This window comes from Cariama cristata, unplaced genomic scaffold (assembly GCF_000690535.1).
Source record: "Cariama cristata isolate BGI_N322 unplaced genomic scaffold, ASM69053v1 scaffold40036, whole genome shotgun sequence".
NCBI lineage: Eukaryota > Metazoa > Chordata > Aves > Cariamiformes > Cariamidae > Cariama > Cariama cristata.
The window spans coordinates 11,066-27,743 of NW_009623453.1; the positions used below are offsets into that span (position 1 = coordinate 11,066).

Consider the following 16,678-nt stretch of genomic DNA (forward strand, 5'->3'; position numbering starts at 1 on the left):
CCACTTCCTCTATAGGGAGCATCCATTTGGGACTTCATTTGAATGTTGTATAGCAGAGGATTTTCTTTGGGCTTTTACAGCTGTGTGCAGTATTTAAATGTACTTCTTTTATAGTAAACAAGTAATGACTTGTGAAACAACTTGGGCACCATAGAACTGGTTTATTTGCAATTCTTCCTCTGATAAATATTGTGAATTAGAGTCTGTGCATTTTCAAAGCAAAAAAGTGATATTTTTCAAGGCATAGTAGTAAGTTTGTGACCATTGCTATACCTTCTTATTTGTTTATTTCCTTCATTTTGTCATTTTGACTTTACCTACTTCAGGTGATTTCTTGTTTTACCAATCATTTAGCCAGCTGTTGTTTTACTGTATACCACATTGTCTAGTATTCAGTGTCCCAAGCATAAAATCTAGTAGAAAGTGTACAGAAACAGCTTTAAACAGTGATGTGAAATAGCCACAAGAACTATTGAGGAGAAGGAGCTCAAGTGATAGTTTGAAGTATTGCTCACTTCTGCAAATGAGCAGAGTATTCCCATTGAAGGTGATGAATGTTTTCTTACTGGCACAAGTAACTCAGAAAAATAAGAAACTCAGTCACTCCTTACTTTAGGATAAGCTAAATTTAATACTGTTTGTAGGTCTGAGTTGTGGAACCTAGTTATGGAGCTGATGTGCACAGATAGTCTCTTGTGTGTGTTGAGATTGAGTAGGCCATCATTTAGAAGATCTAGGAAAGGCTAAACTGGATATTCAGAATACCTAAACACTATAGTAGACAGAGCACCAGGACAGCTAACCTGGAGAGTGTCCGAGGTCTTTCAGACTGTAGTATCATTAAGCACAAGTTGGAAAAACAAAGCTGAGGCAAGAGCCAGATGGAGCTGACCCTGTTTTAAAACAGCATGAGACTAAGCAAGCGGCTTTTCTGATATATGTTTAAGTCTGAAGATTATTTAACTTGTGGGCAACTATAGAGTTCTTTCTTCCAACAGCTTGTTGTGGACTCAAACACATAATCTACTTTAAGTGTGTTACTAGACTTGGAAACAAGTGTGTGTTCTGCAGGAGATTTCTGTCTTGGCGAATGGGAAGAGTCTAGAGATGTTTTCCATCAGTGTTCAGCTTAATCCTTGGCTTCAGGCAAAACAAGTTAGTCCTTACAATTGTTAAATAATGAAGTTCCTCTTTTTAGGTATTCTAAGTGTTGGCTGATTTGGTTTAAGTGCATCTAGCTTCTACTTGGTTTATCTTGAAAGTTTAGACATTGAGGAGGGGGAAAAAGCTGCCCAGAAGGAGAACTTTTGAATTGTACTGGCCACATATCTCTAATGTTATCTGAGTAAAATTTGTATGCAGTGGGTTGCTCTTTCTGCACCTGAAATCCGCAGTCAGATGGGAGTTCTCTCTGGCTTATACAGCCACAGTGGTACTAGCATAAGTTTGGACTAAAGTCCTGTATGTCAGTGAAACACTTAGGAAGAACTGAGCTTCTAAGTTCTTGTAACCCAGTTGGCACTTTCCCACCAAGTGATAAATACCACCACCTGTCAGACATACCTTGCAAGAATTGGAGTATCTGATAGGTCGTTTGAAATTCCTGCTTCTACTGCATTTTGTGAAATGCTTGTCTGGATTTGCTAAAACTCAACCATCTGAATCTGAACTGGCAAACCCCTTAAACAAGCATGTTCCCTTAACCCAAGCAAGAAGACTTAAGAGTGGTCTGTCAAGCATCTGATTCCAGAAATCAGGTTCAACTTCCAATTATTTGTACTGCTTGTTGAGATCCAAGTTTCATCTTTCTTATGTGATTCTGTGAAAAAAATGATTTTTGGCTCTGAATTATTGATAATGTGTAACTGAACCACTAATCTTCAGGCCAAATTTCAATCTCTTTAAGAAGTTTTACCTTTTTCTTAACCTTTTCAAATATATAAGGCTTTGGGATGTCAGATCTGAACACCTTGGAATTTTAGATGATAGCCAAATTAAACAAAACTGAGTTAAATAAAATAAATCATTCACAGAATTACGGAGGGCAGAAGGGACTTCTGGAGATAATCTGTTCAGCTCCTCTTCCTCAAGGAGGTTCTCCCTGAACAGGTTGCCCACAACCATGTCCAGTCAGACTTTGAGTATCTCCATGAATGGAGACTTCAAAACCCCTCTGGGTGGCGTGCTTCAGTGTTTCACTACCCTCAGTGAAAACTTTTTTAAATTGCAAAATTGCAGAATAAACCTGCAGAAAAGAGTTCAAGCTTGTCATGAATAAATTACCGGATTTTTCTTTCTACAGCTCCCTGGGCTAGTCTACTAATATTCATTGAGCTTAACTAATCAAATGTCTCCAGAAGATCTGGTCATGAATGTTATCCTTTGTCACAGCTGGGTATGCTCTTTGCAGTGGTCTGGGTGTTTTTAATGTGATAAATAGATCAGATGAACAGAGGAGTAGTAGAAGTAATTTCTGCACATATTTTTCTGTTCACTGAGGAATTAGTGAGTAGTATATTGGGAATGTCTTACATGAAATAGCTTTCTTTTTGAGATTTTAATGTCTTAAGATTATAGTTTAAATGGGTTCATAGGAGAGTAACAATAACACCAAAAATCGGCATTTCTGTATTAGGAAATAAGACTAAAATAAAAGCTGTGCGCACAAAGCCAGATATTCCTTTAAGTTGCTCTTTTTTGGAGATGCTGCTGGGAAGAGTTTCTGCAGACAGTGGGAGTGATGGAGGTGACAGGTATAGAAATTGCTCTACCATAATCAAACTGATAAGGAAAAAAGCACTTCTAGGATAAGGAACTTAGCTATATCTATGTAGGGGTGTAAATGAATGCAGAAATGCTTCTGCATGTTACTACTGCTTGTTACAGAAACACAGCATTGCTGAGGTTGGAGGCACTTCTGGAGATCGTGTAGTCAAACCTCCTGCTCAGAGCACGGTTGTCTAGACCAGATCGCTCAGGACTTTGTCCAGTTGGGTTTGGGATGTTTTTGTTAATAGCTTCATATATATTAACCTATTCATGGTCTAATCTAGCCAATTTACTTGTGTTTGTGTGCTGTTTTGAGGAGGAGATTGGGAAGAATGAGGGTAGCTTTGGGGATTAGATGGTGTCCTCTAACTTTGGATGCTATGGTAGAGTAATTTGTACAAAATTATGACTGCCAGCAGTGGTAGGTGTGTTACTAAACCGTCTCTTAACTGATGGGAAGTTTGTAATTAAGATTTTTGCTTTATATACTACTTAGTACATCTTGTATAGATACCATACAAGAACTCAGTACAGCATATGTTCTTTTATATCTTTGCTCGCAATAAATGAATTTGCCATTTGTGCTTTAGGTAATATTGTTTGTCTTTCTATATTGTTGTATCTCCAAGTTAATCCTTCAGACTAGCATTTTGTGAATTAGATATATTGGATACTTCCCTCTGGCTTGTTGACTGGTCTTTTGGACCTTGTCATTTCAGTTTCTAAAAAAAGAATGGTCAAAGAGTGTGGTAGAGTTTCTGAAAAGGTCTGTGCTAATGAAGGATATATTCTTAGTAAGTGGTATCTTTTTGCTATGTTAAATTTTTCTGCCTATTTGTGTTCTTATGCACTAAAAATGTTTTAAAGGGATATTCTAGTTGAGGATGGTATGCTTTAGGGTTTGAAGTTGTGAAGAGATGACTACTGCCAAACTCTGAAGTGTTTAGTAAGAAGTACTCAGACAGAATATACTGTTAGAAATGGGCTGTGGTTCAGTGATTAAGAGCTAATTGAAAATGCTTTATGTCCATCTCATCGTCTGAATTACCAGTGCTGAAAGAACCTGAAAACGTTGCATCTTTGGATGATACTTAGCTTATGACCAGTTACTTGTACCAGTTTGTACCATAGGAACAAAATGAGCCTTTAAACTCCCTGTAACTGAGAGGTTCTATTTAGTGAGTGAATAACAGCTGTAGAAATGTTCAGCTTCAAATTCTGATATTGAAGTATATTTGAAACATGCTAATCTTCAAGCACTGGTCCAGAATTTTGTCATTGTACTTTCTACATTCAATTAAAAAGTTGGAAAATGAGTATAGTGGATTTTTGGTGTCACTTGAATCCTGAAGCTCCTGCACTTCCTCTAGTCTCTGACAGATCATAACAAACTCCTGACTGTATTTTGCATAGCAATTTTTAAGTCTTTCATTAAACTGACTGTGGCCATTTCTGTGTTGAACTTGGGGCAGTCCATGGGAACAGAGGAAGCTAGTTAAAAAAACACTAACCTTAATGGAAAAATCAGATGTTGTGAGCCTTAAACTTTATCTGAGACTGTTCTTTAATGGAAGCAATTTTTGCTTAGTAGGTCTATACGTTTTAAACACTGTTAGTTATCCATTGCGTAGCACTGCAGTACTAATGATCACTCCTCTTCCTCTTTTTAATCAGGACAGAGCTTGGGTTATGGTTTTGTGAACTACGTTGACCCCAAGGATGCTGAAAAAGCTATCAACACACTGAATGGATTGAGACTTCAAACTAAAACCATAAAAGTATGTAGTGATAATTATGATTTAAAGAAATGGAAGTGTTTTGTTTTGACTTCTTGTTGATTGGATGCATGATTTGTTTTCCCTTTCCAAGTGTAACTTAAGCATTCTGCTAATGTCAATAGAACAGGACTTCACCCTGTAGCAGATGGTTAGTCCTTTGTAGTCTGTTTAGATTTAGAGAGTTAGATTATTATTAAGTATAGAAAATTTTTATTTTTTTATGCACTTGATAATGTTTTAGATGTGAGCTTGAATTGTTTTATCTTAGAAATTGTGTTGTATGCTTTAGTTGCAGGAAAAAAAATGCAATACTACATGTAGTCTGAACACTGCACTATGTACTTCCTCCTTACGTTCTCAAAGAAGGTGGTATCATTTGCTTATTAATACTCCCTTTTTTAGGTTACTTTTGTCTTGTTTTTCTTACAAATCCTTAATGAAATGCTGAAATTACTATTTTGGTTGTCTGAATTACTGGGCTCCTAGGGCTCTAATCCCTAGATCTCTAGTGTTTGACATTCCTGGTTTCTTGCTCATGTTGTAACTCCTGTACCTCTTGTTTACTAAGTTCAGTTTCTTCAATCTCTAGAAGCAGATGTCTTAAGTTACTTTTTCTCATCTACTGTCTTAATCCATTTTCAGAAGAGTGAGGATACTCATTTGAGCAATTGTTTGGACTCTGAAATCTTTAGAGGAGCTGAAATAAAATTTATCAGAGAATGCAAACTTTTGAACATGTTTCACAGGTATTGGTGCCTGAAGGCAACCCATGTTCCAAACAGCCCATTTGTCCTCATTAAACAGCAGGGTTTGCTAGCTGATTACTTGGATAGTGTCTGCTCTCTGACTAGGATCATGTTTGAGCCATAGGATAAAGCTCACCTCTAAAAAGGTTTGAACTTAAAAAGCAATGCAGAGCCACTTAGAGATCACTGAAACAAAAAAGATGGCAGTAATTATGCTTAGAATGCCCTACCTGTTCTGGTTTTGTAAGATTTAATGAAGGGCCTTACACTATTTGAAACTTAAATACTGCTGTTTAAAAGTGAATCACAGCTCACAGTAACAATGGATGAAAGGCATGGGCGGATGCTTTGCTGCAGAAAGTTCTCTGTGTGCTTCTGGCAGACTTCTTGCCCACAGGCAGTCTCTCCCATTTTCTGCTTTGGGGGAAAACTGAGGAAAGTCATTTCATTTCATGCTCCAGGTTTTTTTGAAGCCGTCTCTTGGGTGGTGGTGAGAAAGGGAATGGGTTAGCGTTCAAGTGCTATTAAAGTATGCTCTATCTTTGCATTTAACATCTTGGATTAGACAAATAAAAAAAATGTATCAGTCCAGGGTGATAAGTTGGAAGTTCTGGTGACTCTACAGCCAGGCAAAAAAGGATGTTATTACAGAGAAGGTCTCCCAAATCAAAATGATCCTTTAAGGGGGTTTCCCTTTACTTTATGCTGCCAGTATATAAATTCTTAATCCTCTTTCACCTTGCGAAGTGATTAATGCAAACAGTCACTGTATTTCTGCAACTTAAAATTGATTGTAAAAAAAAAGTCTGGGGAAAAAAAAGAAAATGGAGTAGACAGATGTGGGTGATGACACTGGTGCTTTTCCTTTCCTGCCTTCCCAGGACATGAAAGTACAACTGTAGGTTATTAACAATACTAGCCAGTGACCCCTGCAGGGAGATTAAAGCTTACGTGTAAATCTTCAGGGATTTGTGCCTTAGATGTCCTTATCTAAAGAAAATCTGAAACATTTGAGTTGTTACAAGCCAAAATGATGACCTCTTCACCAAAATAAAGAAAATATCTGTTCAGTTAGAAAAAAAGTAATGTAAATCTTGCTTGTTCGTGTTACAGGTAAAATTCTGACTCTAGCTACCCACATTCAGCACTGTCTAACTTCAGCAGCATCTTTCAGTGTTAGTGTCCATGAATTCAGGGGAAAAACTGCAGTCCTCTCTTCTCCTTTACTCTTACTCCTTCTTGGACACAAGCTGGGTTTCAGGTGAAGTTTTCATGACTGGATTCTCCTAAGATGCTGTTTCAAGAGGCTGGCTTTATTGCCTTCCACACTGCAGAAAGGGTAGAGGCTAGAGGTGTCCCTAATGTGTTTTAAGACTAAGGCATTTGTACATTGAACAGTTGCTTCTCCTGTTAAGAGAACCAAGATGTGTGGCGGTGACTTGAAAGGAGACTTATCAAGAGTGTCTGTCTCTATCTGTGAACCTACAGAAATACCCAGCCTACTATGAAGCCCTTTGTAATTTATGTATTCCTCAGATCAGCCTGGAGGCAAGACTGTGCAGAGAAAACTGATGTGTGAGGACTTTGCTGCCTCTGGGAGCGACATCTGGGGTGGAGGGGAGTCACTTATGAGATCTCAGTGTCAGAACCTTTGCAGAGTCTTCTTACAGTTTATAGACCACAGTGTTCCTATTTGTCCAGAGTTGATACTTCAATTGGGGAAAAAAAAAATCTGTTTGGCAAACTCAGAATCCAACCCTTAGATTAACTTTCAGGTTTAAAAAATGGATGTCATTGAGGTTTTTATATATAACTCCACATAAAAAATGGAGTGGGATAGTGTTACTGGATATTTTGACTTCTAAAGAAAAAACTTAGATGCTTCTTCTCTCTGTATATTTTGGGGACTTGTGTAGAAATGTTTAGTACATCATTATTAGATTGATTAAAAATGTTTGTTTCCTATTACTCTACAAAACTGGAAAGAATCCTGCTGGCTAGCTGATGAACCTTCACATTGTGGCTGAACTTGAGAGCATTCGCATTGAGAGGGCATTGTCCTCATCCTTATGTGTGATGTTCTAGGTTGAGGCCATGACAGGTACCTCTCATCCACTGCTGCTGTGCTAGCCTGTTAGTCATTGGATATATTCCTCTGATCCCTGAAAGGGGGTATCACCTACTATTTTCTTGAAATAAAATATATTGAAAAGGTGAATTTGCAAAATGCTGGCTAAAGCTTAAGCTTTTCTGTATGGGTAGTGATAGTAAAACTTGCTACTTGATACCTTTTTAAAGAGAAGAACCTCTTATGGAATGCTTTATGGAATATTTTATTGAACTATTTGTAAAGTATCTTAACCAAATTTCAGATCCATACCTGCAGAGCAAGTCATAGCAGCATTAGTCTAACCTGCTGCCAGTTGTGTTGCCTTCTGATTTGACTGGAATATGAAAACTAGAGTAGGTATGCATTGGTGTTGAAGGCATATCTAGGTGTGTTAGATAACCAACCCTGCTCTGCTAGGATACCTACAGATATTATGTGGTGCCCTCTATGGCATAATTTATGGTTTATTTGCAATGTAAACAGGCTTATTTGTGTTGTAGATAGCCTGTCAAGTTTGGGCTTCATTCAATTATGCAACTTTAGTGTGAAAACAAGTTATGTCTTAGAAGACATAAAACATTTTCTGTGGCTTCTCTTTTGGAAGAGGTTGCTGCTGGAAAGCATGCTGTCTCTTTTCTATTTAAGAGCCAGTGAAAATGTGGGTTTCTGTGCCTGGAGGGATTTTCCGTTTACTCACTTGCTTGTCTATGACTTTTTGTTTAGCTTGTCTTGGAAAGATCAGTTCTTCCCAAACATGGAAAACGCAGAGAACAGCATGTAAGAGTCACTGACTTGCACATAGTGATAAGAAAACTTAGTGCATGCTTTTGTTGACTTGGCTTCTGCTTGGGAGAGGGGAAATGCTCAGGTGCTTCCCCTCCCCTTGCTCCTGGGAAAACTCCTTCAAAAAAAGTGAATTTATTGTGAGATTTTCTGAATAGGAGTATCTTTCAGTGTGACGTAAAACACTTCTGTATTGAAAAGAAAGTGTAGTAAGATCCTCTGTCTAGAGAGGAGTGGGCAAACAAACGGCCTATCCTTGAACTGGCATAGAGCTGTGTAAGATGCTGAACAGGAGGCAGCTTTTTACCTTTATTAGGGGTAGCAGGAGGACACAGGAAAATATATTTGGGTTTTCTCTGTGGATGCTAGACTGCTTGAATGATGGACATGGTCTTTTGTGGTTCGTAGCTGCGGAGGGGACACTGCAGATGGCAGCCTCGCAGTGCTCATTCCTCTCTCGCAAGGGGAACTGGGGCTGAGGAGCCTAGTGCCATTGTGTCCCCAGCTCTCCCGCTGTGAGATGGTCTGAAGCGGCAGAGCCTCTGCATGCAGGAGCTGGCAGATGGTTTTCTTACCCATTAATGCTGATGATGCAAATGTATGCAAATATGCATTGGAAAGGAGAAAGAAAATAGCTTGTCCAGGCTAGAGGCCTAGAATTTGTCCTTCTTTATAAGATAGCATTGGTTATGTAGATGTATTTCACCTAACCTAGTGCTGCCTTAAAAATCAAGTTTAGTAAGGTTTCCTCCTTTTAAGTTCTTTGGAATATTAGGGTGTTTACATGGGTAATTATCACCTGTCAGGGGAATAGACATTTAAGAAATATTTTATCTAAAGTATTAAATCTGTAGGTTTTCTTCCCACTCCTTTATAGCTTTGCATATTTTGGAAAGAAAAATCAGGCTTAACATGTAACATTCTGCCAGCTTCCTGTTAGAATGAAGTTTGACAAAGTCTTTGTCTACAAACACAGATGTCCTACTTCGGCATCATCACCTAGTTAACTGTCCTATTGTGGAAAGCTGTGTAATGAGAAGAATTTGTTATGACTTTAGTAGAAGAGTGAATACTGAACTATCAACTTTACAACTGCCCAAAGAAGTGCACTACAGCAAGGGAAGACTTGAAATCAGGGATGTGCCACAACCTCATTAGTGCTCTCTGAGGCAAAATGTCCTTAAAACTTGGCATTATGCAATGTAATTTCACTTGGTGCCTTGAACTATTACTTAGATTTACAGTAAGATTCATTTTAAAGGAATTATCCTCTAACTTAACTGCTCAAGATCTCCACCCTTATAAACTTCTGCCTATGACAGTACTCTTGAAAATGCTATGTACACTTAGTGGAAATGAAAAAAGAATGCTCAAAGAAACATGCTAGTTTAATTTCTGAGTTAGTGCAGCAGGTAAAAGATTGAGATTGTTCTGTCTTCACTACTGATCACATGATACCTGTAGAGGAAAATTTTGGTAGTGTAATTTTTTCATTAACTAATGTCCCTGGGGAGCAATGAAATATATATGAGTTGTGTAAAAAGTCGATTAAAATACCAGAGGCAAGTGAGCTGTGAAGGTGAGAGAAACCCTCCTTACCTTGATTATTTTTTTTTCCCCAGCACTGAAGAACACTGATCTAGTGAGTAGCAAAAGGGGATCTTATTTGAAGGTTTAATTAAAACTAGTGAGTTTTACTCATGCTATCAATCTGCAAAGACAGAGAGGGGGCATGGTGCCAGACCATTTAGTGGTCTTGACAGGGTAATTAAATATCTCAGGACTGTATTCTTAAGGTAAAATTGAAGTGCTGTAGCAGATCTGAAGCAGAAGAACAATTTGTCTTGGAACAAAGGTAAAGGTGTTTTTTTCCCTTTAAATTTCTGCAGGAGTTATATAAATGGCAATTATACAATCTTTTAGCTATGTTACAGCTAAAGCTTTGACAGCATTTCCATTTTAAACCCCCTCCCCACCCCACACAGACCTCTTCACCCCCAGGTAAAATTTGTTCTTTGCTGAAATTCAGATCCCCTCAGACTTTGAATGTTACTTAACCAGCTTAAGCTGGCTGTGTATTTTTCATGTTGCTGAATAATATTGAGAGGAGGATTCACTTCTGAATGCATATTGCTGTCACTTCCTGTCAAACACATTGGGACCACACAACTGTTCATTAATGCCTAACCACTCTGAGAAAAACAACACAGTGTGTCAGACTGAACTGCAAAATGTGCTAATCTCACCTTCAGGAACTGTGTAGCTTGTTTTCTGTTTGGACCCCAAGTGCTGTGTTGCAGCTGACGAGTTTCTTGCAGGAATCTGTCACTGCTTCCCTTGGGGCAGCAGATCCTTAAACCAATGCAGCTCACCCTAAGGCTGCTGGGCAGTTTTGCAACCAAAACCTCAGTGGTGCAGCAAAGTCCTTTCTGAGCCTACATAGGGGATTTCTGACACAGAAATGGAGATGTTAGAAGGGGCCAACAGTACCATATAGAGTTGAAGGAAGACTGCAAGCCTTGCTCAAAAGGCAAGCACTAAGCAAGTGAAAAAAGCCAACAAAACCAACCAAAAAACCCTGCTTGTTACTACTGAGATTGATGCATCTTCCTGTCCTCTGGCCTCCCCATGCTATGCAAAGTCCTTTAAGTAGGATATGGCTTTCTGCATGGGTCCAAAATGCTGCAAATGTCAAGCATGGAGATCTGTTTTTTTTTTAAATCCAAAAACTTTTCTCCGTAAGAATGCTCTTGCTATTGTAAAATACAGCTGCACTTATTTTTGAAATTATTGAAAGTTTTGAGACGGATTAACCTCTAAGCTAGTGGCTTTCAAGTTGTTTGACATATTTAATCAATAGTTACTCTGAGGGTCTTTCATCCATGCAGTAATAGTTTTTCCTGAAAGGTTGTAAGATACTCCAGTGAAGTGATAACTAAGTGGCAGTGGATATGTTTTGTGTATTTCTATAAGGTGTGTCTGTGGAATCAATAATGCAAGAGAGACCCAAGGGATGTGCTTGCCAATGTCTGTCAGCAGCAGCAGCTCCTTAAGTATACTTCAGCTTCTCCATGTTATGCCTGTTTGCTTCAGAAGAAGGAAAAGCTTGTGAACAAACTTACCTCAACTCCAAAAACAGAAGGAGAATTGGAGTCTGCTGTCTTGAGATTATGCTCTTGGTGGTATTACTTCTGTGAAGGGCTGGATATTATCCTGTGTACTCTTGTCCTCTAAAGTGTGAAATGGTGGGTTTTTTATGAGAGGTGTCTGAAATTCATGGTGCTCTTACTCACTGGTTGAGCATGAGTTGGGAGAGAGCATTCATCAGATCAGAATCAGGAGTGTAAAGTATGGAGGAAGGACTTTGAGACTCGGTGGGAAGTAGGAAACTGAAAGTGTTTGGAGACTGGATCTCCTTTTGTTTCTTTGCTTTGTACTTAGATTAAGTATTTCTTATTTTTAAAGAGACAATGATAGTTACGACTGCAAATTTTAAAAATGTGCTTCTGTATTAGTCCTTTTAAAGGCAAAACAGCAGAATCACTATACTGTAACTGTAGTGTGTAATTCCTATCTTGTGTTTTAGTGTAGAAAGAGGTCAGTGGAGTTGACTATTGTCTTTCTCTTAAAGTAGTATGATAAACTTCTGATAGTACAACAGTTTACCTATATTATCTCAAGCACTTCTGGGGGAACCTCTGTTTCTGTTTTTGTCCATAGCAGAACTTCCAGTTTTCTGTTAACATGTATGTATTATTATATTTGCTTCTATTTACTAAATGGCATTTTGGGTCTCATCTGTCCATTTCAGATCAAGTCTTGTGAAAACCTATTTCTGGTGTTTCTTTGTGGTATGTACGGCAGCAGTTTTATGAGATCTTCCTCTTTGAGCAGTGTACTATCCTTAATCAGTTAAATCCCGAGGAAGACTGCTGATCCTCTTCCTCTCAACCATATAAAGACTGGTCTAAATTCTACATCTGAATTTTTCCTGGGAGAAGGCTGAAGGCTGTTGTAACAGAATGCTGGAATAATGGAAACATGTAGGCCTTGAATCTAGTTAAAAAAAAACACCAAAAAAACCCCCAAAAAAACACCACAAAAAAACCCAGAAAGACAACACAGACAAAAGGAACACAATCAAGAGCTAGGAACTGTAGCTGCCAATTGGAGATGAAGTGCAATGTCAAGTTAAACTTGGAGAAGCACTAACCAACAATTGTGGTGAATTTCAGTTATTCTCCTTATCCACTCTTTTCTTACAGTATAATACATGTGTTTAGAATTACCTGAAGATGACAGAATTAATTTAGATTCTAATAGAAACAATGCTGTTTAAACCCATCCAGCCTAGTCATCATACCTGTCCTTTCTGATCTTGACCTTTGCAGCAAACAGGCTCTTTTGCCTTCATCAGTGCTTACGGCAGGAAACAGAAGAAAGCCAGTTCACCCTTTGCAAGGTCAACCTCTGTGGACGCTTGATCTAGAATTCATTGAACCATCCGTTCAGAATATGGTAACCGTTGTTCAGAGGTGTCCTCTGGCTTGTTTGCTCTTTCTGTTTTTCACACTGCCTCTCTGAGGACACAAATGCAGCTTTTGCATAAGCTTGATTGTATTCAAAACACATTGTGCTACCATTTTATACTTGACTCTTAGCCTAAGTAAGGCAAAAGACAAATTTAAGAAGACTGCTTTTTTCTGTAATGTTGGAAAGTCCTCATCTGGTCCTGTGACACTCTCTGTAAAGATCCTTTCACTGACTTTGGCTATGACTTTGACTTTTTTCAAAGTCTAGCCGTGAAAAATTGTAAGGACTTCACAGTTTTTATGTTTTAAGACCTTGTAAGGCATATTCTTCATTTATGTCACTGATGTTTCCAAGGTATGTTTTCGGAGAGCTGATAGAACTATACAAACATACAAGATATCAGAACAGTGCATTTCTTAAGTACAAGGTCAACTTGATCTGTCCTTGCTTGCAGAGTAACAAATTTATCACGCTTACATGAAGAAAAATCAGGTACCTTTGAAATAGTTGCTTGCAGAAAATTCTCTTAAAAATTTGAGGAAACTTTTTTTAGAAGCCATGTTCCTCCTGAGAATTGTGCAACAAGACATTTTCTGGTAACTACTAAAATCAGAACAGGCCTGCTGATCTAATTGAAGCACCTCCACTACCCAAAGAAACCTTCTGTTGCTTGCAGACAGCATTGTCATACATGCAGTGCCCTCTAGTTGCTAGTTTTCTCTGGCTTGTAAAAGAACTGAGGGTATAAAACCTTCTGGAGCTGGTTTCGCTGCTGGGAATGGCTACGCAGTGATCCCTGAAATCCTTTAAGAATTTCTTTCTGACATCATGACTGCTGCTTTTCCAAATGAAAGATGGTTCTCTTGGATAACATAGTGTTATCGAAGGGCGTGAGATTGAGCTAGAATCAAGACTCCTTGAATCCAAAGTGAATGGCATCCTCTAGCTGGGTATTTTCAGCATAGAGTGGAGGAGGGGAAGGACCTTCTTTTTAAAAAAAATCTTTTTCAAAGTCTCTTGAAACTGTGACTGTGATCAGGCCTGTTACTCTTATGTGTATTGAATTTGATACTGTTATTGATCAGTGTTACTCCTGCCTAGTGATGAGAACGGGCCATATTTTATTAGAAAACTTATGGTATAATGGCTGCCTTCATGGTGACAGGGAAGATGAGTTGATGACTTACTGATTAAAGACCATGGGTTCATCTTACCTATGTCAACATGAGTGCTCAGGCATTTTACATAGTGAGTCTTCAGCATATGGGAAAAGATCTTGGCTTTGCAAGGAGGTGTTTTGGTACTTCACTTCAAGATAACCTTGGGAATAGTACTGGTGAAAAATGCTTCCCAGACTGAAGAATTCCATGCCTTCTAACAAAACATTTCATCTCAAGAAGAATTATTTATGGACTTTCTCAGCTTCTCAGTCTGGTTGTCCTTTAATGTCTCTCTGCTGTCCTAGGCTTTCACCAGTCTTCCTATCCAGACTAGACCTGCTCATAGCCCGAGTTCCTCTTAAAACTTGCTTTGCTGTGCTGAACTTGCTGCTGCCTATGCCTTATGCACTATGCTAGAATGACTAAATCATGTCCCATTCTGAGGAAATGGCAAAAGTGAGAGGGAGGAGTGGATTAAAATGCTGAGATGGGACTCAGAGCTGGAATTGAAACCGTTTTTTTCCTTGTATTTAACGCTGATCCAAATAACCATCCAGTGGTTATAACCAAATAACCAAATAACATATCCAGTGTCCATACTGTGCATAACATGCTCAAGAGTGAAGGTGATAAATATGTAAAGGTGGAAGACCTTCCTGTGAACACAAATAACCTAAGCAGCTAGCTCAGTTTCCTAGCTTTGTGGAGCTAGGGCTTTTGACCTGCTGCCTGCTGGAAAGTGGGGTGAGCATGGGCTGTGCTGCAGGCAAGTAGCGCAAGTGTCTCTGGTGGCTGTTTCCTCACTGACAAGAGTCAAATACAGAAACGTTGTTAAAGAGGAAAGAAAGTAAAAAAAAAAAATCTTTCTGAGCTGCAGTAATCATTGTATCAGCAATGCTCCTCTCTGGCCAGTAACTAATCTGAAAATTGGTGGAAGCTTCAGATGCTGGAGATCTCATATCCAGTGTCCATACTGTGCATAACATGCTCAAGAGTGAAGGTGATAAATATGTAAAGGTGGAAGACCTTCCTGTGAACAGTTATCAAAAGCTGCAAGAGACTACATCTGTAAGGAGACTTCACTGTATTTCAGTGGAAGATACCTGCAGAGAGGTCATTCCTTAGTTTTGAAAAACACATCCCCGTGTTATTTTTCCCCAACTCAAAAACCATGTTGAGTTCATATTTGTGAGTCTTAGTAGGTGTGGTGTGGTATATTTAACCTACAGCTCTTTGGCAAATTCATATTATCTAGATAAAATTATTCCAGTTCAAAGGAAGAGCTTTATAAAATACAAGTACTCCTATGTTGGCTAGTCATGCTCATCTGAACTGCTACGCCCATCAGTAATCACTTTGAACATCATATTTTAGGCCTGCTTGTGTAAGAAGCTTGTAAAGGAACTGAAGCTTCAACACTGTTCTAGCTCAGCTGTTGCTTCGGACACAGAAATGGCTACCCTGGTCAGTGTAGCTCTCGTGTGCCAGGGTTGTAGGGGTTCCTTTGTGAAGAGTCTGTGTAGCAACTGACGTATAATCACTGCTGCAATATCCTGAGACAGTTACTGACTTTACAGGTCCCTTTAAAATATATCATATTTTGTGCAGTCCTTGAATAGAAAGCTCTGATATCAGGGCAGTGTATTGATGAGCCATTTGTTTCTGAAGTTTACCTCATCATGATCCCCCACCAGTCCCTACTTCGTGGCCAGATCTGGTTCTAATTATGTCCATTTTGTGGAGGAACAAACTATCAGGTTGGTCAGTTCATGCCCTCAGCTGTGTGGGGACGGAACAGAGATGGATCCTGCGACTCTGGCACTGGTGGTAGCCGTCAGAGATAGCACTCTTCATGAGATGTGGACTAAGATAGCAAAACCTCTTCTGATGGTAGTGCTGAAAGGCTGTTATTTCCATGTCCATTTTTCGAATGTGTTACCTATTGCAGGGCAGACTGTGAGAGCAAAGCCTGTAGGGGATATGGTTATATTTACCGGCTTAATTTACACACAGAAGTGAAGTTGTATCGAGTAGTACATTTTTGTAGTTCCACTGAGTCTAAATTGCCTTTACAGAGGGAAGTCTATTGTGTTTCCAATTTGCTGTGCCCGCGGAAACAAATGCTGCTGCAAGCTTGCACTGCGAACTTAAACTCAGCACAGCATGTACGTGTTTAACAAGGCAGTCTTGTGTATACTGGGAAAAGTGGCCTTCAAGCTTTGTTTGGAATGGAGCTATCTTTCATTTGAGGGGAAATGGGAGGTAAACTTGATGAGTGTACAACAATGTACTCTCTTGTTCAGACAACCTATCACTGGCTAGTGGCAGCTGAGACCTTGTCTCTGCTGTGTGCAGCATCTTGTTACTAGAAATCAAATTAAGAAGAATAATTCTTGAGTCATGGTGTCTCATATACTAATTTAAGTGCAAGTTAAGAACACTTGCCTGGCGCAATGGTCTCTCAGAACATTCCTGTAATAAAAACAAAGAAATGTCCCTCTTTTTATTGTGGTTGCCAAGGGGGCTTATATATTTCTAATGTATTCCTCTTTCTAATATAAATGTGTCTGGTTTGGAGGAACATTTAACCCATTTTCATCTGCACAGACAGAGTGGTAATTTATTTGGTTTTTTGTTGGATTTTTTTCCCACTAAAACATACATGTTAAAAGAACGGGATGCTATGCATAAAGCAAATGGTATTCTAAGCTGAAAGTTTACACTGGAAGTTACTGAATGTAAACATTTATTGAAATCCTGATTTTAACATTTAAAGATTTCAGTTTTAAAGACTTGCAG

At 38.9% G+C, this 16,678-nt stretch overlaps 1 protein-coding gene across 1 annotated transcript in view; it reads left to right on the forward strand.

Moving 5' to 3' along the window:
- Positions 1 to 4,443: 4,443 nt before the first annotated feature.
- LOC104163660 (ELAV-like protein 2) overlaps positions 4,444 to 16,678 on the forward strand; it is a gene marked incomplete at its 5' end in the record, with an annotated part of 26,734 nt that continues 14,499 nt past the window's right edge. The window contains one exon of the mRNA XM_009702733.1: positions 4,444 to 4,547. Within this exon, the coding sequence (XP_009701035.1) occupies positions 4,444 to 4,547 (104 nt within the window). The remainder of the gene's footprint in view (positions 4,548 to 16,678) is intronic.